The 17021-nt window shown below is 37.6% G+C and overlaps 1 protein-coding gene across 1 annotated transcript in view; it reads right to left on the bottom strand.

The window, feature by feature from the left end:
* LOC150081816 (transmembrane protein 120 homolog) overlaps nucleotides 1-17021 on the bottom strand; it is a 375137-nt gene that overhangs the window by 38840 nt on the left and 319276 nt on the right. Inside the window, exon 10 of the mRNA XM_090380327.1 lies at nucleotides 12036-12100. Within this exon, the coding sequence (XP_090236453.1) occupies nucleotides 12036-12100 (65 nt within the window). The remainder of the gene's footprint in view (nucleotides 1-12035; nucleotides 12101-17021) is intronic.

The raw sequence follows: 17021 nt of genomic DNA, 5'->3' as shown, positions 1-17021 counted from the left end.
ACTACCCACTGGATAAAGGCAAATTTCCGCAAATCTATCCTACATCTGTCTTTCCTCAATTTGAATTTATGCCCTCTCATTCTGAGCAAGAGGAAGAATCCCATCAGCATTGAGCATGCTCAAACCATTCAAGGCTTTATACACCTCTATCAGATCACCTCGCTGTGCCTAGTCTCCAGACACTGTAATTTGCAAAACTTAAGCCTTTCTTCGTACGAGCAACCCTTCCGTTCACTAATCTTGTTGCCCTTCTCTGTACTCGTTCCAGCAGCTCTACATCCTTCTTGAAATGAGGCCTCCAGACCTGTATACAGTAATCAAGGTGTGGCCTGACCATTGCCTAATACAAGGGAATAATCAACTAATAATAAACAATGGTCAGGCAATGGCCTGACCATTGCCTTATACAAGGGAATAATCACCTCCTTATCCCTGCTAGAAAAATTCCTGTATATCATTGACAAGACACCATGAGCTACTCTTGCAGCCCGTCTGCACTGCTCAGAGAACTTCATATCTGCCTGCACTATTACCCCCAGGTCCTTTTCATTCTCTACCACTGTCAGTGTAGTACCACAGAGTTGATACGTTGCTGTGGGGTTGCTGTTTCTCATATGCAGTACTTTACATTTGTCAATGTTAAACTTCATTTGCCACCTCTCAGCCCATCTGCTCAACCTTTCCAGATCCTGTTGCAGCAGCATAGCAGCAGTAGTGTCCTTAACAACCCTGCCAACTTTTCTATCGTCTGCAAACTTGGACATTAAGCTTGATATACCCTCATCAATATTATTTATAAATACATAAAACAATAATGGACCCAACACTGAACCCTGAGGGACTGCACTAATAACATTAATCCATGATGAGCAGTGTCCTTTGATTACCACTCTCTGTCTTCTCCCCCTCAACCACCCCGTTATCCATGGCAGCAATTTGCATGCAATGCCACACTGCTCCAATTTGTGAAGCAGTCTTCCATGTTCAACAGTATTAAAAGCCTTTCTAAGATCCAAGTATATAATATCAAAGTTATTCCCTGCATCCAGTTATTTTGTTGACTGCATCATAGTATCCAATCAAATTGGTCAGGCAAGACTTCCCCTTAACAAAACTATGCTGTGTCCTAGCTATAACTGAAGTCTTGTCTAGATGATCCTGCAGTGCTTCTTTAACCAGTGCCTCCATTAATTTTCCTGGAACAGAAGTTAAACTCCCAGGTCTATAATTACTTGTGTCAGTCTTTGTCCTCCTTTGTGAATTGGGGTCACATTTGCACATCTCCAGTCTATGGGTACCTCCCCTTAGTCCAAGGAAGCTCTCATAATTATGGCTAAGGGTTTGCTTACTTCCTTTGCTGCCTCCTTTAATATAACTGGATAGATCCCATCCACCCCAGATGCCTTTCTTGTGTTTATCTTCAACAATTTCTCCTCCACTTTACTCTCAGTTATTACAATATTATGTAGCTTACTGACAGAGTTGAATACACCTCTGGCATTCCCCTCGCTGAATAACTCCTCATGTGTGAATGTTGATGCAAAATATTCATTTAATTTGTTAGCTACCTGAGCAGGATCATCAACAGTTGAACCATCGATATCAAGTGGTCCAATCTGATTCATCCCCTTCCTTCTAGAGTTTACATAAGTAAAGAACTCTTTGCTGTTTTTCTTTGCATCCCTTGCCAAAGATTTCTTGTAATCTGCCTTCGCCTGCCTAACCTCCTTTGTAACTTGATTACAGATCAACTTATATCTATCTATCATAGGCTTCTGTGTCACGTGTTAATTTATATGTATCCCTTGCATTTTTCTTCTCTGCCATATGTCTTATCAGATCATCTGACATCCATTTAGGCCTAAACCTTGAACAATATTTCTTAGTTGGTAAAGCCTAGTAGCTTCCAAGATAAGTTCTTTGAATGCTTTCCATTTTGAATTTGCTGTTGGTAACATCATCAGTTGCTCCCACTGTATAGAATTTAAATACTGTCTCATACCATCGTAGTCCCCTTTACGAGAGCAATAACTCTTCCCTTTACCCCTGATGGTAGTTACCTCTTTGAGTAAATCCCACTTCAGCACACTGTGATCACTGCCACCTAGTGGTTCCTTTATCTGCAGATTCTTAATGCATGAAGAATCACTACTGATAATCAGATCAAGAGTATTACTCCCTCTAGTTGCCTCCCGAACCTGCTGATTTAGAAAACAATCATCCAATAAATCCACAAAAGCCTTGCTAGTGTGTGAGTGACCAACCCACAAATTCCAGTCAATATCTGGGAAATTAAAATTCCCCATTATAAGACTCTCTGATTTACTGGCCCACTCTATTTCCCTGTACAGTTTCTTATTATACTCATCAGAGTCATTAGGACTATAGCACACTCCTACTCTCAATTTTGATCTCCCAATGCTTATGTCACACCAAACTGACTCAACACTGCACTGTCATGAATCATCTTCTCAGTAGGTGTTGGTCTGAAATTTTGTTCTGCTGCTTTATTCCCATGTTCTGTTTGTTTGTTTGTTATTTGGTTTTTAGAAGCATTAGCAACTAAGGCCATATTGCTCCGGGATATGCGGTGGTCATTCCCTGACCTTTCCGCATCCTCCATATTTGGTGGTGACGGGCTCGAACCCCGGTCTAATCAAGAAGCGTGTGCTACGCACTGCTGCTCCTTCCCACCTGGCTATGGAGGCACCTTCCCATGTTCTTTGGCATATTGTATTACTTTTAGCTTAAATCCAATAGTATAATTTTGCCTTCTTGATGCACCTGTCATTGATTAGGGCTTAAATGTATAACTAGAATTCACTTGTTACTCCAACAATAGCTTGGTAATTACTGAAAAGTATATTAATCTTTAGTAGTTAATTATCCATTAACTACTATACGTTAACTCTTGGTTTTGCACATGTGCTGTAGTGCCACTTTTGGCTTCTAAGACACAATGTGATTTTTTAAGTTTTTAAAATGAAAAAAAGTGTGTCTTATAAGCTGACAAATACGGTAATTCCATATTTCCATATGGGATTATATGCAAATGATTACATGAGGTTCTGATATTTGGAAGCATTCAGAATGGCATTCTCTATTCTTACTAATATATCCAGTGTTGATCTATCTTGTCTGATAACAAATTGTGAAGAATGAAGGAGGTTGAATTTTTCTAGATACAAATCAATGTGTTATCTTTTTGAAAATTTTACAAAGGGATTTGGTCAAGGCAATAAGCCAACAGTCAGTATGGTTTGTTAGTTATTTACCCTGTTTGGGGAAGGCAAATACTATAGTATAATGCCATTGTTTAGGAGATATATTTTTTTTAATGATTTGATACTTGATTCCTGGATCAGCAAAAAGTGAATTCCATCTAATCATACAGCATTGAGCTTAGATGTTGGGAGAGACCTACAAAGTTCATGGATAGTAAAAGATAGACCATATTCTTCATTTCATTTCAAAGAAAATTTTAATGTTTGTCTTTCTGAAATGGTTTGCAGCTTTGTAACTTTCTTTTGCTAATTTTCAGCAGAAGTATCTCCTGAAATATTAGTAATTTGTGTGGATCAGTAATACAATACTCTGACCCCTCCATTCTACAACAATCAGAGAATAAGTCTTGTATTTACAACTTGCTTTCCTAATTGTTTTCCAGATTTTATATGTAAGGGTTGATTCATTTATAGATGAAGTGAAGTGGATTCAAGGGCCTTTTTATTGCAGTGCCAACTATACCTCACTCTTGCTTGAATGAATTTATATTTTTTATTATATTATATTTGTATTTTTTAAGATTAGTTGTAGTTGGACTACTACAAAATTTATTCCAAGCTTTATTTTGTTCTTTTTTAACTGCCCCGCATTTGCGGTTCCACCAGGCTTTTGGGTGTACTACTGACAGTTCTGAGGAGAATTTTAGCATGGTTTTCTTAGTTGAGGATTGTTGAATTATTTATGGGGTAAGTATTGTTAAATTTTTTGTAGGTTTATCAATCTGCTTTCTCAAATAGGCTATAGAATGAATAGAGAGATGTCCTGTTGAATAATTCAATTATTATTGGAAATTGGTCACTGTGTAGTTGGTTGTTGATTACTTTCCATTTTAGAGCAGGTTAAAAAGTATTTAAACAGATGATCAGTCTACTGATATTGCAGTATCTGTTCGAGAAGGAAGGTGAACACACATAGCTGACCCATCATTTAAGACAAATTCAAAGTTATTGTCTAAAAATTGTGCAAATTGCTTTCTTTGATCTATGTGATTATTATCTCACAGTACTAGTGACCATTTACATCCCCCCACCCCCAAGATATAGAAAGGTGTGGATAGTTTTATGAGATTATCTAGCTTGTTTTGTTGGATGGGATGACTTTGGATATATACAGGGAGTAGTTTTTAATGAGGATATTAATAGCTGTGCTATTTGGAGTGATGTTGCCTCTAGGGGAGAGTTCAATAAAAGAAAGAGTTCATTTGGCCTATAAACTCCTGCTCTCATTTTTGTTTTCCCAGTGCTTATGTCACACTACAATGACTCAACATTGTACTGGCCACTCATGCCATCGGGTGCACTGCCTTGGATTCTATGTGCTTCTTAACAAAGAACACATCCTCTTGTATTGTCTGTCCTTTCTGTACTCACCATATTCAAATTTCACATCCTTTATGTCTGAGTGGCACCATATTTCCAAAGCTCCACAAATGTCCAAGTTTGATGACTTAACCAGTACTTCAGATTTGTTAACTGTTTTACTATACTCCTAGCCAGTACTCCAACGGTACGGCGTACCGGCACCTTTATTAACAGTGACATGTGACATTTGGATGCAGCGCACTTTGAAATTTGTAATATTCCGTAAATTTTTTTCACACGTTTATCTACTATTCAAATAAGCTTAAAATTATTTAACTAAATTTACATTTTTCACTGTCTATTGTTAAGATATTTTCTATATAAAACTGTATAACCATTTTTATAATTCTAAATTACTCTGTTTAACGAAGTCCTTTTATAGTGAATTATTTTGACTACCCCTTGGAAGTTACATTTAAAATAGTTTCCATTGAGCGAGAAAATTTTCATATAGCGAACGGATTAAGAGAGAATTAACTCGGTACGCCCTGCTTGCTTTTCTGGCCTTCAGGCAATTAGTGCTGCTGCGCGAATTAAGAGAGCTGAAGGGATTACCATTTTTACAACTTAGTGGTACCTAGTAAAAACTATCCAACCACCCGTCCCACATATGGAGAAGTCACGCTGGCCTGCAGTGAGCAGATCAAGGTGTATTCCCAATGGGCTCTGTCCACCTTCTACTGCAGTGGTGTCCAAACATTTCCCATACAGGGGCCATATTCAAAAAAATTCAAAGTTAGATTTCTTTAGTGTGAGGCGCCTCTGTAGCCAGGTGGGAAGGAGCAGCAGTGCGTAGCACATGCTTCTAGATTAGACCGGGGTTCGAGCCCGTCACCACCAAATACGGAGGATGCGGAAAGGTCAGGGAATGACCACCGCATATCCCAGAGCAATATGGCCTTAGTTGCTAATGCTCCTAAACAAAAATAACAACAAACTAGTCTTTAGTGTGTTACATTTTCCATATCTTGTTGCTTGTAAAAGTAAAACTGAAAATATTCAAAACTTTTATTAAGTACAATACACAATTACATTTACTGAACAAAACATTTAATTAGAAAATGTTTTTGATAATTAACAAGATTTAAAATGATGTTTTAGTTCACTTTCCGGGTGGGCTGTAGGTTGGACACCTTCGTGAATCAACTGTAAGCGGCTCCGTTCGAGAATTATAAAAGTGATTTTCTTTTACCCCGACAAATAATCATCTGTTGTTTTGCGGAAGTGCGGCGTTACCACATTTTCTGTAAATTTTCCCTATCTCTGTTTACATGGTCACAGTACCTGAATATCCGAATGACACTGACATTTTGGACAGTTTCAAAAAAAAAAAAAAAAAAATTCAAATTTAAGAACTAGTGACAATACCAATGACGAGAGAAGGAAAACGAGGACAACGTAGTTATTAAACCTTCTAGGCATGAATTGTTGGCATTTAGTGAAAATGAAGTTAGAAAATTGTCATTTAGGTTACAGTTAAATGCAATTCATGGATTCGGGGGTACCTAATTGAAAAGATGGTTTCGGAAGAATTGAAGAATTTGATGATACCAATTTCATTGATTGAATATGAACGAGGATTTTCATAAATGAATCTGATTGTCAGCCCAACCAGAGCTTCGGTGATGACAAAAGCAGTTTCTTCACTACTGTTTCTTAAAATTGTATGCCCACCGCTGACCTGCTTTGATCCAGCAAAATATGTTGATTCGTGGCTGCTTCGGAAATGTCATTCAGCAACCGACACACACAAAGAAGTCAGCATAGGGTGTCGGATGAAAACTTAATAAAAATTTGGAATATTCTACAAAAACGTTATTATAAAATTATTTTTACTTATTATTTTTAGGGGCCATAGTCTAACGAAGGACACTTAAAATGTCACTCGGTTGTCTGTCTGTCCATCCGTCTGTCACAGCATTGTATCTCTGGACCACTCAACCTGTTGATTAAAAATTTTGCATGGGTTTGCACATCAAGTGGGCCAACATAATGCCATATTGATCATTATTGACAAAAATTTGTCGGAGAAATAGAGGGGGGTTAAAATTTGGGGGGATAAAAATGTTGTCGACAACCTATAGCTACACCGTTGGAAAGAGCTCAACGAGTATGTTTAAAATATAATTTTAAAATTAAAAATGGCGGCGCCAGACAGGAAAATGTGCGTAATTTTTGTGTCCCCCTGTCTATTTCCTTCGCTAACAGAGCTAAAAATTTAAAATCACATTAGCTATGCGTTATTCGATGCCTATTAAGAGAAAACTATTCCAATTGAAATCTATCATTTATTTTTGTGTTAAAATTAAAAAACCAATTTTTATTGCACTTCGATAGCACACTTCTTTGTACTAAGTAACTCTCCTTTTGGTAACAAGAAGGTGGCTAAATAGTTAGTTAATAATTCTATAAAGGTCATTTATAAATTTTGCGACAAGAACTATTTTGTAACAATTTTCAAAGCCGGAGTTGTCCCGGCAAGGAGATACTCAGAGAGCCAGTGTTGAGGCGGTGGTGGTGGAGAGGCGCCTGCGCGGAGTCTTTCACGGCTCTCACCTGCCAGTCGCTTCTTCCCCGAGACTTTAATCGCTTCTCCAGGAAGAAGTCAGAGTCGCTTCTCTCACCCTTGGCATTCACAACAACTGGAAAGACTCAAATAGACAACGTTTTAGTTATTTCCTAAGTTTTAGGCCAAGCTGGGGTACTAGAAACTTTTTTCAGTTACCATAAAAATCTCTATTTGAGATACTACACTAACGGTCATTCGTGTCATCCTGAGTGCCTGGCATTCAGTAGTTGACCGATTTATTTACTTATTTTATTCACATTTTATATATTTTTCTATATATACTTTTCTATATACATATACATATATATATATACTTTTCTATATATGATTGTCGATCAATTCGGCCCTGGAAAGATTGTGCAAGGCTCAAGGGGTAGAATTTTTTTCAGCCTGGACTGTACTTGTTAACAGGAGAGATTGCTTCTACAGGGATGGGATACACTTAAATAGAAAGGGTGCAAGAATATTTGCTGATGCTATCGAGGCAGTGTTAGGTGGGTCGGAAAACTGCTAGGTTCGGGGGAGACAAAGACCAAGAGATTGACAGTAGCCACTGGCAGAGGTGAAAGAGATTCTTGCACTGCTTCTATTAGAATGAGCAGAAGCTTGAAAAACAAGATGCATGGTATTTCAGAGACTGCTGGGAGCCATTGCGGTACAAGTAAACACATGGGTTGTGTTAGGGTAGCTAAGAATAGAAACAGGTGCAGGTATACTTACGTGTACACCAATGCTAGGAGTTTAGTAAATAAATTTGATGAATTTGAGGTATTGCTCAAAACATTAAAGGCAGATATTGTTGGGATATCAGAGACGTAGTGTCAAACAGATATAAGGGATGCAGAACTGCAATTTGGGGAGTACAACGTCTACAGAAAGGATAGAGAGGATAGGAAGGGGGGAGGGGTTATGCTATTAGTTAAGAAACACATAAAAACCAAGGAAGTGAAGCCAGTCGACATCACCGGACAGTGCAGTGTTGAGTCAGTTTGGTGTGACATAAGCATTGGGAGATCAAAATTGAGAGTAGGAGTGTGCTATAGGCCTAATGACTCTGATGAGTATAATAAGGAACTGTACAGGGAAATAGAGTGGGCCAGTAAATCAGAGAGTCTTATAATGGGAGATTTTAATTTCCCAGATATTGACTGGAATTTGGGGGCTGGTTACTCACACACTAGCAGGGCTTTTGTGGATTAATTGGATGATTGTTTTCTACATCAGCATGTTCGGGAGGCAACTAGAGGGAGTAATACTCTTGATTTGATTATCAGCAGTGATTCTTCATGCATTAAGAATCTGCAGATAAATGAACCACTAGGTGGCAGTGATCACAGTGTGCTGAAGTGGGATTTACTCAAAGAGGTAACTACCATTAGGGGTAAAGGGAAGGGTTATTGCTTCCGTAAAGGCGACTACGATGGACTGAGACAGTATTTAAATTCTATACAGTGGGACCAACTGATGATGTTACCAACAGCAAATTCAAAATGGGAAGCATTCAAAGAACTTATCTTGGAAGCTACTAGGCTTTACATACCAACTAAGAAATATTGTTCAAGGTTTAGGCCAAAATGAATGTCAGATGAACTAATGAGGCATATGGCAGAGAAGAAAAATGCATGGGATACTTACAAATTAACACATGACACAGAAGCCTATGACAGATACAAGTTGATATGCAACCAAGTTACAAAGGAGGTTAGGCAGGCGAAGGCAGATTAAGAGAAATCCTTGGCAAGGGATGCAAAGAAAAACAGCAAAGAGTTCTTTACTTATGTAAACTCTAGAAGGAAGGGGATGAATCAGATTGGTCCACTTGATATTGATGGGTCAACTGTTGATGATCCTGCTCAGGTAGCTAACAAACTAAATGAATATTTTGCATCGACATTCACACATGAAGAGTTATTCAGCAAGGGGAATGCCAGAGGTGTATTCAACTCTAGCAGTAAGCTACAGAATCTTGAAATAACTGGGAGTAAAGTGGAGGAGAAACTGTTGAAGATAAACACAAGAAAGGCACCCGGGGTGGATGGGATCTATCCAGTTATGTTAAAGGAGGCAGCAAAGGAAGTAAGCAAACCCTTAGCCATAATTATGAGAGCTTCCTTGGACTCAGGGGAGGTACCCATAGACTGGAAATGTGCAAATGTGACCCCAATTCACAAAGGAGGATCAAAGGCTGACACAAGTAATTAGACCTGTGAGCTTAACTTCTGTTCCAGGAAAATTAATGGAGGCACTGGTTAAAGAAGCACTGCAGGATCATTTAGACAAGACTTCAGTTATAGCTCAGACACAGCATGGTTTTGTTAAGGGGAAGTCTTGCCTGACCAACTTGATTGGATACTATGATGCAGTCACAAAAGAACTGGATGCAGGGAATAACTTTGATATTATATACTTGGATCTTAGAAAGGCTTTTGATACTGTTGCACATGGAAGACTGCTACACAAATTGGAGCAGTGCGACATTGGAGGAAAATTGCTGCTATGGATAAAGGGGTGGTTGAGGGGGAGAAGACAGAGAGTGGTAATCAATGGACACTGCTCATCGTGGACTAATGTTATTAGTGGAGTCCCTCAGGGCTCAGTGTTAGGTCCATTATTGTTTTCTGTATTTATAAATGATATTGATGATGGTATATCAAGCTTAATGTCCAAGTTTGCAGATGATACAAAGGTTGGCAGGGTTGTCAAGGACACTACTGACACTATGCTGCTGCAACAGGATCTGGAAAGGTTGAGCAGATGGGCTGAGAGGTGGCAAATGAAGTTTAACATTGACAAATGTAAAGTACTACATATGGGAAACAGCAACCCCAGAGCAACGTATCAACTCTGTGGTACTACACTGACAGTGGTAGAGAATGAAAAGGACCTGGGGGTAATAGTGCAGGCAGATATGAAGTTCTCTGAGCAGTGCAGACGAGCTGCAAGAGTAGCTCATGGTGTCTTGTCAATGATATACAGGAATTTTTCCAGCAGGGATAAGGAGGTGATTATTCCATTGTATAAGGCAATGGTCAGGCCACACCTAGAGTACTGTATACAGGTCTGGAGGCCTCATTTCAAGAAGGATGTAGAGCTGCTGGAACGAGTATAGAGAAGGGCAACAAGATTAGTGAATGGAACAAAGGGGTGCTCTTACGAAGAAAGGCTTAAGTTTTGCAAATTACAGTGTCTGGAGACTAGGCACCAGCGAGGTGATCTGATAGAGGTGTATAAAGCCTTGAATGGTTTAAGCATGCTCAATGCTGATGGGATTCTTCCTCTAGCTCAGAAAAATCACCTGAGAGGGCATAAATTCAAATTGAGGAAAGACAGATGTAGGATAGATGTGCGGAAATTTGCCTTTAGCCAGCGGGTGGTTGGTTGGTGGAACAGACTTCCATCCTTTGTGGTGGAGGTTGATAGCCTAAATAAGTTTAAGGCTCAGCTGGACAGGTATTTTGAACGAACAGAGGGGTGAAGTGGAAGTGGTTTTTTTTTTTTTTTTTTTTTTTGGCTGATGCTGCATAAGCTTGCTTTCTTGCATCAAATGCCTCTACTAATGCTAATGCTAATACTTGAATAATTAATTTATACTTAATAAATTGTGTTAATATACTAAATTTGTTGTTCTTATTCCAAAAACATTACTGCAAAAGTAACAATATCAGGAAACAAAAATTTTTAGAGTACTTTTCATATCCTTTTAATTTTCAATTTTTCCTGATAGCAAAGAATGAGTACCGGCACCTATTTTTTTACAAAAAAAGCACTGCTCCTAGCATTAGCACAAGTGCAAGTATATATGCATTTGTTTTTGCTCTTAGTAACCTAACACATCCCAATATATCTGCTTGTCTCATGAGTACCCCCCCCCCCCTTACCAGCAGGAATGCAAGAATCACTTTCACCTCTCATGTGGCTGCTTTTAATCTTATTATTATAGATTTGGTGTGTTTTTCTGCAAAAGGGATGCCAAAATATGGAATTCGGATGAGAAACATACTGCATGTTTATAAAGTAGGGTTCATAACTTGATATATATGTATATGTAATAAAATTAAATACAGGGAAATTCAAAAGGGGAAGGATAACTAAATAATTCTTTGAGTTGGAATTTAAATGCAGTTATATTATAAAACGCTGAAATAAAAATAAATTTTCAGAATGTGGTCAGTAGCAGGGATTATGATTCAACTGGTGGCATTTCTCCCACTTTCTGTTCAGGATATGTGGACCAGTATATGATCCACCTGTGTGTGTGTGTGCATGCACACGCACACACTTATACTGCTTTTAGACCATCTATCCTTCTACCCCGCTTTCCTACTGAATTTCACTTATCACATAGACACAAAAGTACAATTTATTTGAATTTGATGATATTTCTTGAAGTCAGGTAAAAGTGTTTCCTGCCTTTTAAGTAATTCATTTTCTAATTTTTTTGTCTGGTGTTTATAAGTTACAAGTATCTAAAGAGTTAGAGCAAATATTTGACATAATTTTGAACCTCTCCTTGAGACATTCCATGAAGGAAACTGAAAGAACCAATGCCTGGCTGATTTCAGCATCCTCTCTTGTTTATAGGATATTATTATTATTATTAGCCATATGGTGCAAGGAAGCTTGAGGCTTATGCAGCACCAGCCCAAAGAAAAAATTGAGTTACCCTGAGAGAGAGAGAGAGAGAGAGAGAGAGAGTAGAAGGAAATCACCAAGAAAGAGAAGAATGATGATATCCAGCTCGGGACCCTGGGTGTGCCAAGCCCATACTCACTAGATGTGAGCCCCTGGGGTATATATATTACTCTTATGAAAATACTTACATAACCAGCAGTTAAAAATGGTAGCAAAAAACGTAAACCTCTCCACATCCAAGAATGGAACCCCTCTAAAATTTGCAAAAATTAAAAATTACTGCCACATTTTATAAAAACAACTTTATAAGAGGTTACTAAAAGTTTTTGGTCACACACAGTGCCTGATCAGAATAAAATGAACAAAACTAGGCAGTGATACTTAATTTGCATAATCCTGTTAGCAGAGCTGGTAAGTAATCTGATATGAAAATGCTGTTAAAAGTCAGAAGGATAAAGGGATATCCTTCCATTTACTCATAGTTTGCTGGTATTTTGCTGATTTAAGTGCAAGAACATTAGATGCAAACTGTATATGCATTTAATAACATTCTTGTGTCAGTAACAAATATTATGGCTGAAAACACAAAGAAAAGTGCTTACCCATGTGGGTCAGCAACAATTCTCATAAAATCATGTAAGCATTATTACATGGAATGAGTAAAAATCAGCACATCATTTTGGTTAAAAAAGACAATTTATCATTGGAAGTTGTTATTCTCTGCAACACAGTAAACGTTGCAAAAAATGAATTGAGCAGAATATTAAACATTGTAAAGACTTTCAACACTGGCAATTTTCATTGAGAAGTTGTGTGTCCAAATATTTGCCTCCAGTCAGTGCACACAAAGAAATTCAGAAACACTGCTAAAACCTGCCTACTTGCAGATAACTATTAAACTATGTACTGCAAGGGAATGATCCAGTACAAGTGGCCAAAGTGAGCTTATTTTCATGAGTGAGCAGTTCAATTCTGTCAAAGGCATTCATATTCTACAATATGCTGTGATACCTCAACAGGTCCAGCTTGGAGTTAACATGATTATAAGATGGCAGTGCACCATACCAGAAATCAGCAGCAATACGAAACCAAAAGTATGAAAATGGATTTCTCTTGTGGGCCATAGAGAAACCTAACATAGACAGTGAATTGCAGACATGACTCTGTCATGTGTTTGCAGTTACTAGTTATTCTTAGCCATCAAACTTGACTAATTTAAAGTAATGGCTCACACAGATCAGGACATGGTTAAATAATGGTGATTCAGAATAAATTTAATAAATCTAGCACTTTTCTAAGTACTGTATTCTGAAAAAGGGTATGATACCAAATACTAAAATGGATACTTGTGCATTATTTTTTTTTTTTTTTTTTTTTTTTTAAGTATATTAAAAACAGAACATATTTCATACTGGTATTTGTTTTATTCTAACCAAGCACTGTATACTACAAAAACCATGCCATAATAAACAAGATTATTGCATATAAATTTAAAATAAATACTGACACAATTACTAATAAGATTAAAGCAATATCTAAAAAAAAAATTATTGCATATACAGTGCATTCTGGTTAATTGGGCCATCAGTTAATCGGGGCAGCTGTTTATTTGGGGCAAATTATGAAGAACAGAAACAAAACAAATATTTAGCCTGAATTTGTTCCGCTTATTTGGGCCAACTCGCCGCTTAATTGGGGCAATGAAGGTCTTAACTGAACAATAAACTATATTTAGATGGCGCGCACAAACATCTAAATATAGTTTATTAGGGCTGACGTAGCCCAGTGGTCAGGAGCGAGAGTGCATAGCACGCGTTCTTTGAGTGGACTGAGGTTCAAGCCCGTGACTACTAAATATGATAAATATTTGTATTGGCGATTTATTGTAAACTCTACTGACTTGGTTGTCGTGCCGGAGTGTAAACAGAAAATTTTTTTATTGAACAATAAACTAATTTAGATGGTTCGTAACAAAGAGATCATGCGGGCAGCAGCGAAATCAGTTATTGCGAAGTTGTGCTGTACAGTGGTTGTTTTACGTTTGTTTTGTGTGTGGTAATCGGATTCTGAAGAAATTTTGCTTGCAGTTGTTTACGATCACACTAGGTACATATGTATACATCTTGTGGGTTAGAATAGATTAAAAACTGTACCATACAGCGCACTGATTTTGGTTTCCCCCTCCCCTTTTTTTTTCAGTACATTTAAGACCCCTGTCAAGATGCCACGTAAAGATTTGTCACTTTCAGAAAAAATCGCTATTCTTGACAAGATAAAAAGTCAACCTCCTAACATCAGTCATCGTCAGCTAGCGGAGATAATAAAGGTGCCAACATCTACAATTTTACGACTGCTACAGCAACAAGAAAAACTTAGAGAGGAGTGGACATTGCGCGTGGATTTAAAGAAAACATCTCATAAGCGAAAGAGGGAAGGCAAAGATCCAGACGTCAAAGTTAATTTGAATCAATGGTTTTCCACTGTATCTAAACGAGGAGTGCGTGTAAGCGGCCCTATGCTAAAAAAACAAGTCAGAAGAGTTGGCCAAAAAGCTAGGTCACGTAAATTTCAAAGCGACGGATGGTTGGTTGTCTCGATGGAAGTGTAGACATGACATTAGTTACAAAAAAGCACATGGCGAGAAGGACAGTGCTGATGCTATGAGTGCTGAGCACTGGAAATGTGAAAAACTGCCAGAGTTGCTTAAAAAATTTAGTGGGGATGACATTTACAATGCCGATGAAACAGGTCTATATTATCGTGCTACACTGGATGGTTCCCTCAGCTATCTACACATAACACTGTCTGGTTCAAAGAAAACAATGGATCGTGTAACAGTGTGCTGCTCAAACATGTCAGGAAACGATAAACTCAAACTTTTGGTTATTGGTAAAAGTGCCAAACCTCGTTGTTTCAAGGGGCTTACAATAGGCAGTTTGCCAGTTTCGTATTATGCCAATAAGAAGGCATGGATGACCACATATATTTTTACGCAATGGCTAATGAACTGGGACGCAGAACTGCAACGGAAGTCCAGAAAAATTCTGTTGATATTGGACAACTGCACCGCACACTCTAATGTAGCTGGTTTAAAAAATATTGAACTGGAATTTTTACCCTCTAACACCACATCCCTGATACAGCCTATGGACGCAGGAATTATAAAAAATTTAAAGACCTATTATCGCAGAAAGCTGGTTAATCACATCCTTTAAGCAATTGAGAAAATCTGCTGACATCATCTTCGAAATCAATATAGGTTAGTGCAAAAGTTTCAATGTTAAAAGCTCTACAATTTATCGCCAATAGTTGGCGAGTAATAACCAGCAAAACAATTCAGAATTGTTTTGCTAAATGTGGTTTCATGACTAATTGTGATTCAGACGCGATAAGCTGTACAGAAAATGAAATGGCTTTGGAACTGCAACAGGTCCAAAATTGTGAAGAATTTTTAACGATTGACGATAACCTTCAATGCCACGATGAAAATGAAGATTATGAGGAAACGATTATTGAACAAATTACGGAAAAACACTCAGAGACACCAAAAGACCAAGAAAATGATGACGATGATATACCTAAGCGAGTGACTAACCAGAATGCCAGGAAATGTATCGCTGAATTGAGATGTTATTTCATGCAGGAAGGCAATGAAGGCAGTCCTTTATCAGCATTAGATACCTGCGCCGACTTTGTTCAATTGCAGTCCATAAACAGAACGTCAGGGTACACTTCATAATTTTTTCAAAGTAAGAACCCTTAAGTAATGTATAACCTTTGCTTGACACGGACATTATTCTGTATTGTATCTTCATTTTACACATGTACATACGTACATTTTGTTTACTTTTAGCTTTAGTTATTTTTAAATAAATGTTTGTACCAATATAACTTAAATACAGTGTGCTTTCTTTAAATACCACATTCACTTTATTTTATTCATACCTTTTTTGCCTCCGTTAGAATGTGCTTTTCAGCTCATTAAAATTTTGCTTAATTGGGGCAGCCAAAGTGATCTGTCCCGATGTGTTCCAATTAACTGGAATCGACTGTATATATATATATCTGTTACAGACAAAAAAGTTATATCTGTTGTATGCATAGTTTCTCAAAGGTTTAGTGGCATAAGCAGGGGCGTAGCTACCGTATAGTAAAAGTAGGCAAAGCCTAGAGGGCCCTATTTCACCAGGGCCCATAAACAGATTCAAGTAGGGGCTATAGACAGATGCAACATGTAATGAAAATATTTTTCTTACTGAGCTCCTCAACATACATCTAGAATAAGGAAGGAATTCTTCTTATATCTTATTGCCAAAACATAACAAACCCAGGCGGCGGCAGTTTTTATTTTGCTTTTACAAATGCAACTTTGTATAGTGATCAGACACCCGTTCAGTTACTCTATGTGTATGCATCATATCATATGGTGTTCAGGATTCCCCAACATGACAGGAGGACAGGGGAGATAGGCCCCACCGTTTATGAACATTTAGCCGTATATACGGTGGTCAAAAGTTGTTGGCTGATTAATTTCAATTCATGTTTGTTCAAGTTCAAGTCATTATCAAAACAACAATTAACATACAGAAATGTATTTGTTTATTATTGCTATTTGTATTTAAAATATAAAGTTCAAAATTAAATCAATAAAATTTTTGGTTAAAAATGGATGAAAAGAAAAAGGGAAAGAGTGGAGCCAAAAAAAGAACAATGAAGAAAGCAAAAGAACAAGCAGTCAATAAATTACCTAAATTAGATAATTTCTTTAGAAAACTTAATTCTTTAATTTTTAAGTAATTCTTTACTTAAAGAATTATGTCCAGAAGAAGGTAAAGAAAAGACTGGTATTGAATCGGAAAATGTGGAAAAGAATGCTGCTAATGTAAATATATCTGTGGATAATTTAAATCAAGCAGGGTCATCAAACAAAAACAATTCAACAATAATAGATATGCCTTTGTCGGAAATTAGTATTGAACGCACTTCACCGTTTATTCCCTCGAGAATACGTGGACATCAACATTTCCGATGAAACAAAAAGAAACATTACGAGTTTGTCACCTCAGATACCTAAAGGACCATTTCCAATGGTTCCTGAACAACAAAATAGAAGTTTTAGTGACATATACCACTATTCTACTTCAATGTATGGTCCAGTTCCTTGTTGTGGCTGT

The sequence above is a fragment of the Mastigoproctus giganteus genome, chromosome 8 (genome assembly GCF_048544385.1).
Source record: "Mastigoproctus giganteus isolate SK-2022 chromosome 8, ASM4854438v1, whole genome shotgun sequence".
NCBI classification, from domain to species: domain Eukaryota; kingdom Metazoa; phylum Arthropoda; class Arachnida; order Uropygi; family Thelyphonidae; genus Mastigoproctus; species Mastigoproctus giganteus.
The sequence above is the reverse complement of the archived record's forward strand: the minus strand, read 5'-3'. Positions and strand labels throughout refer to the sequence as shown.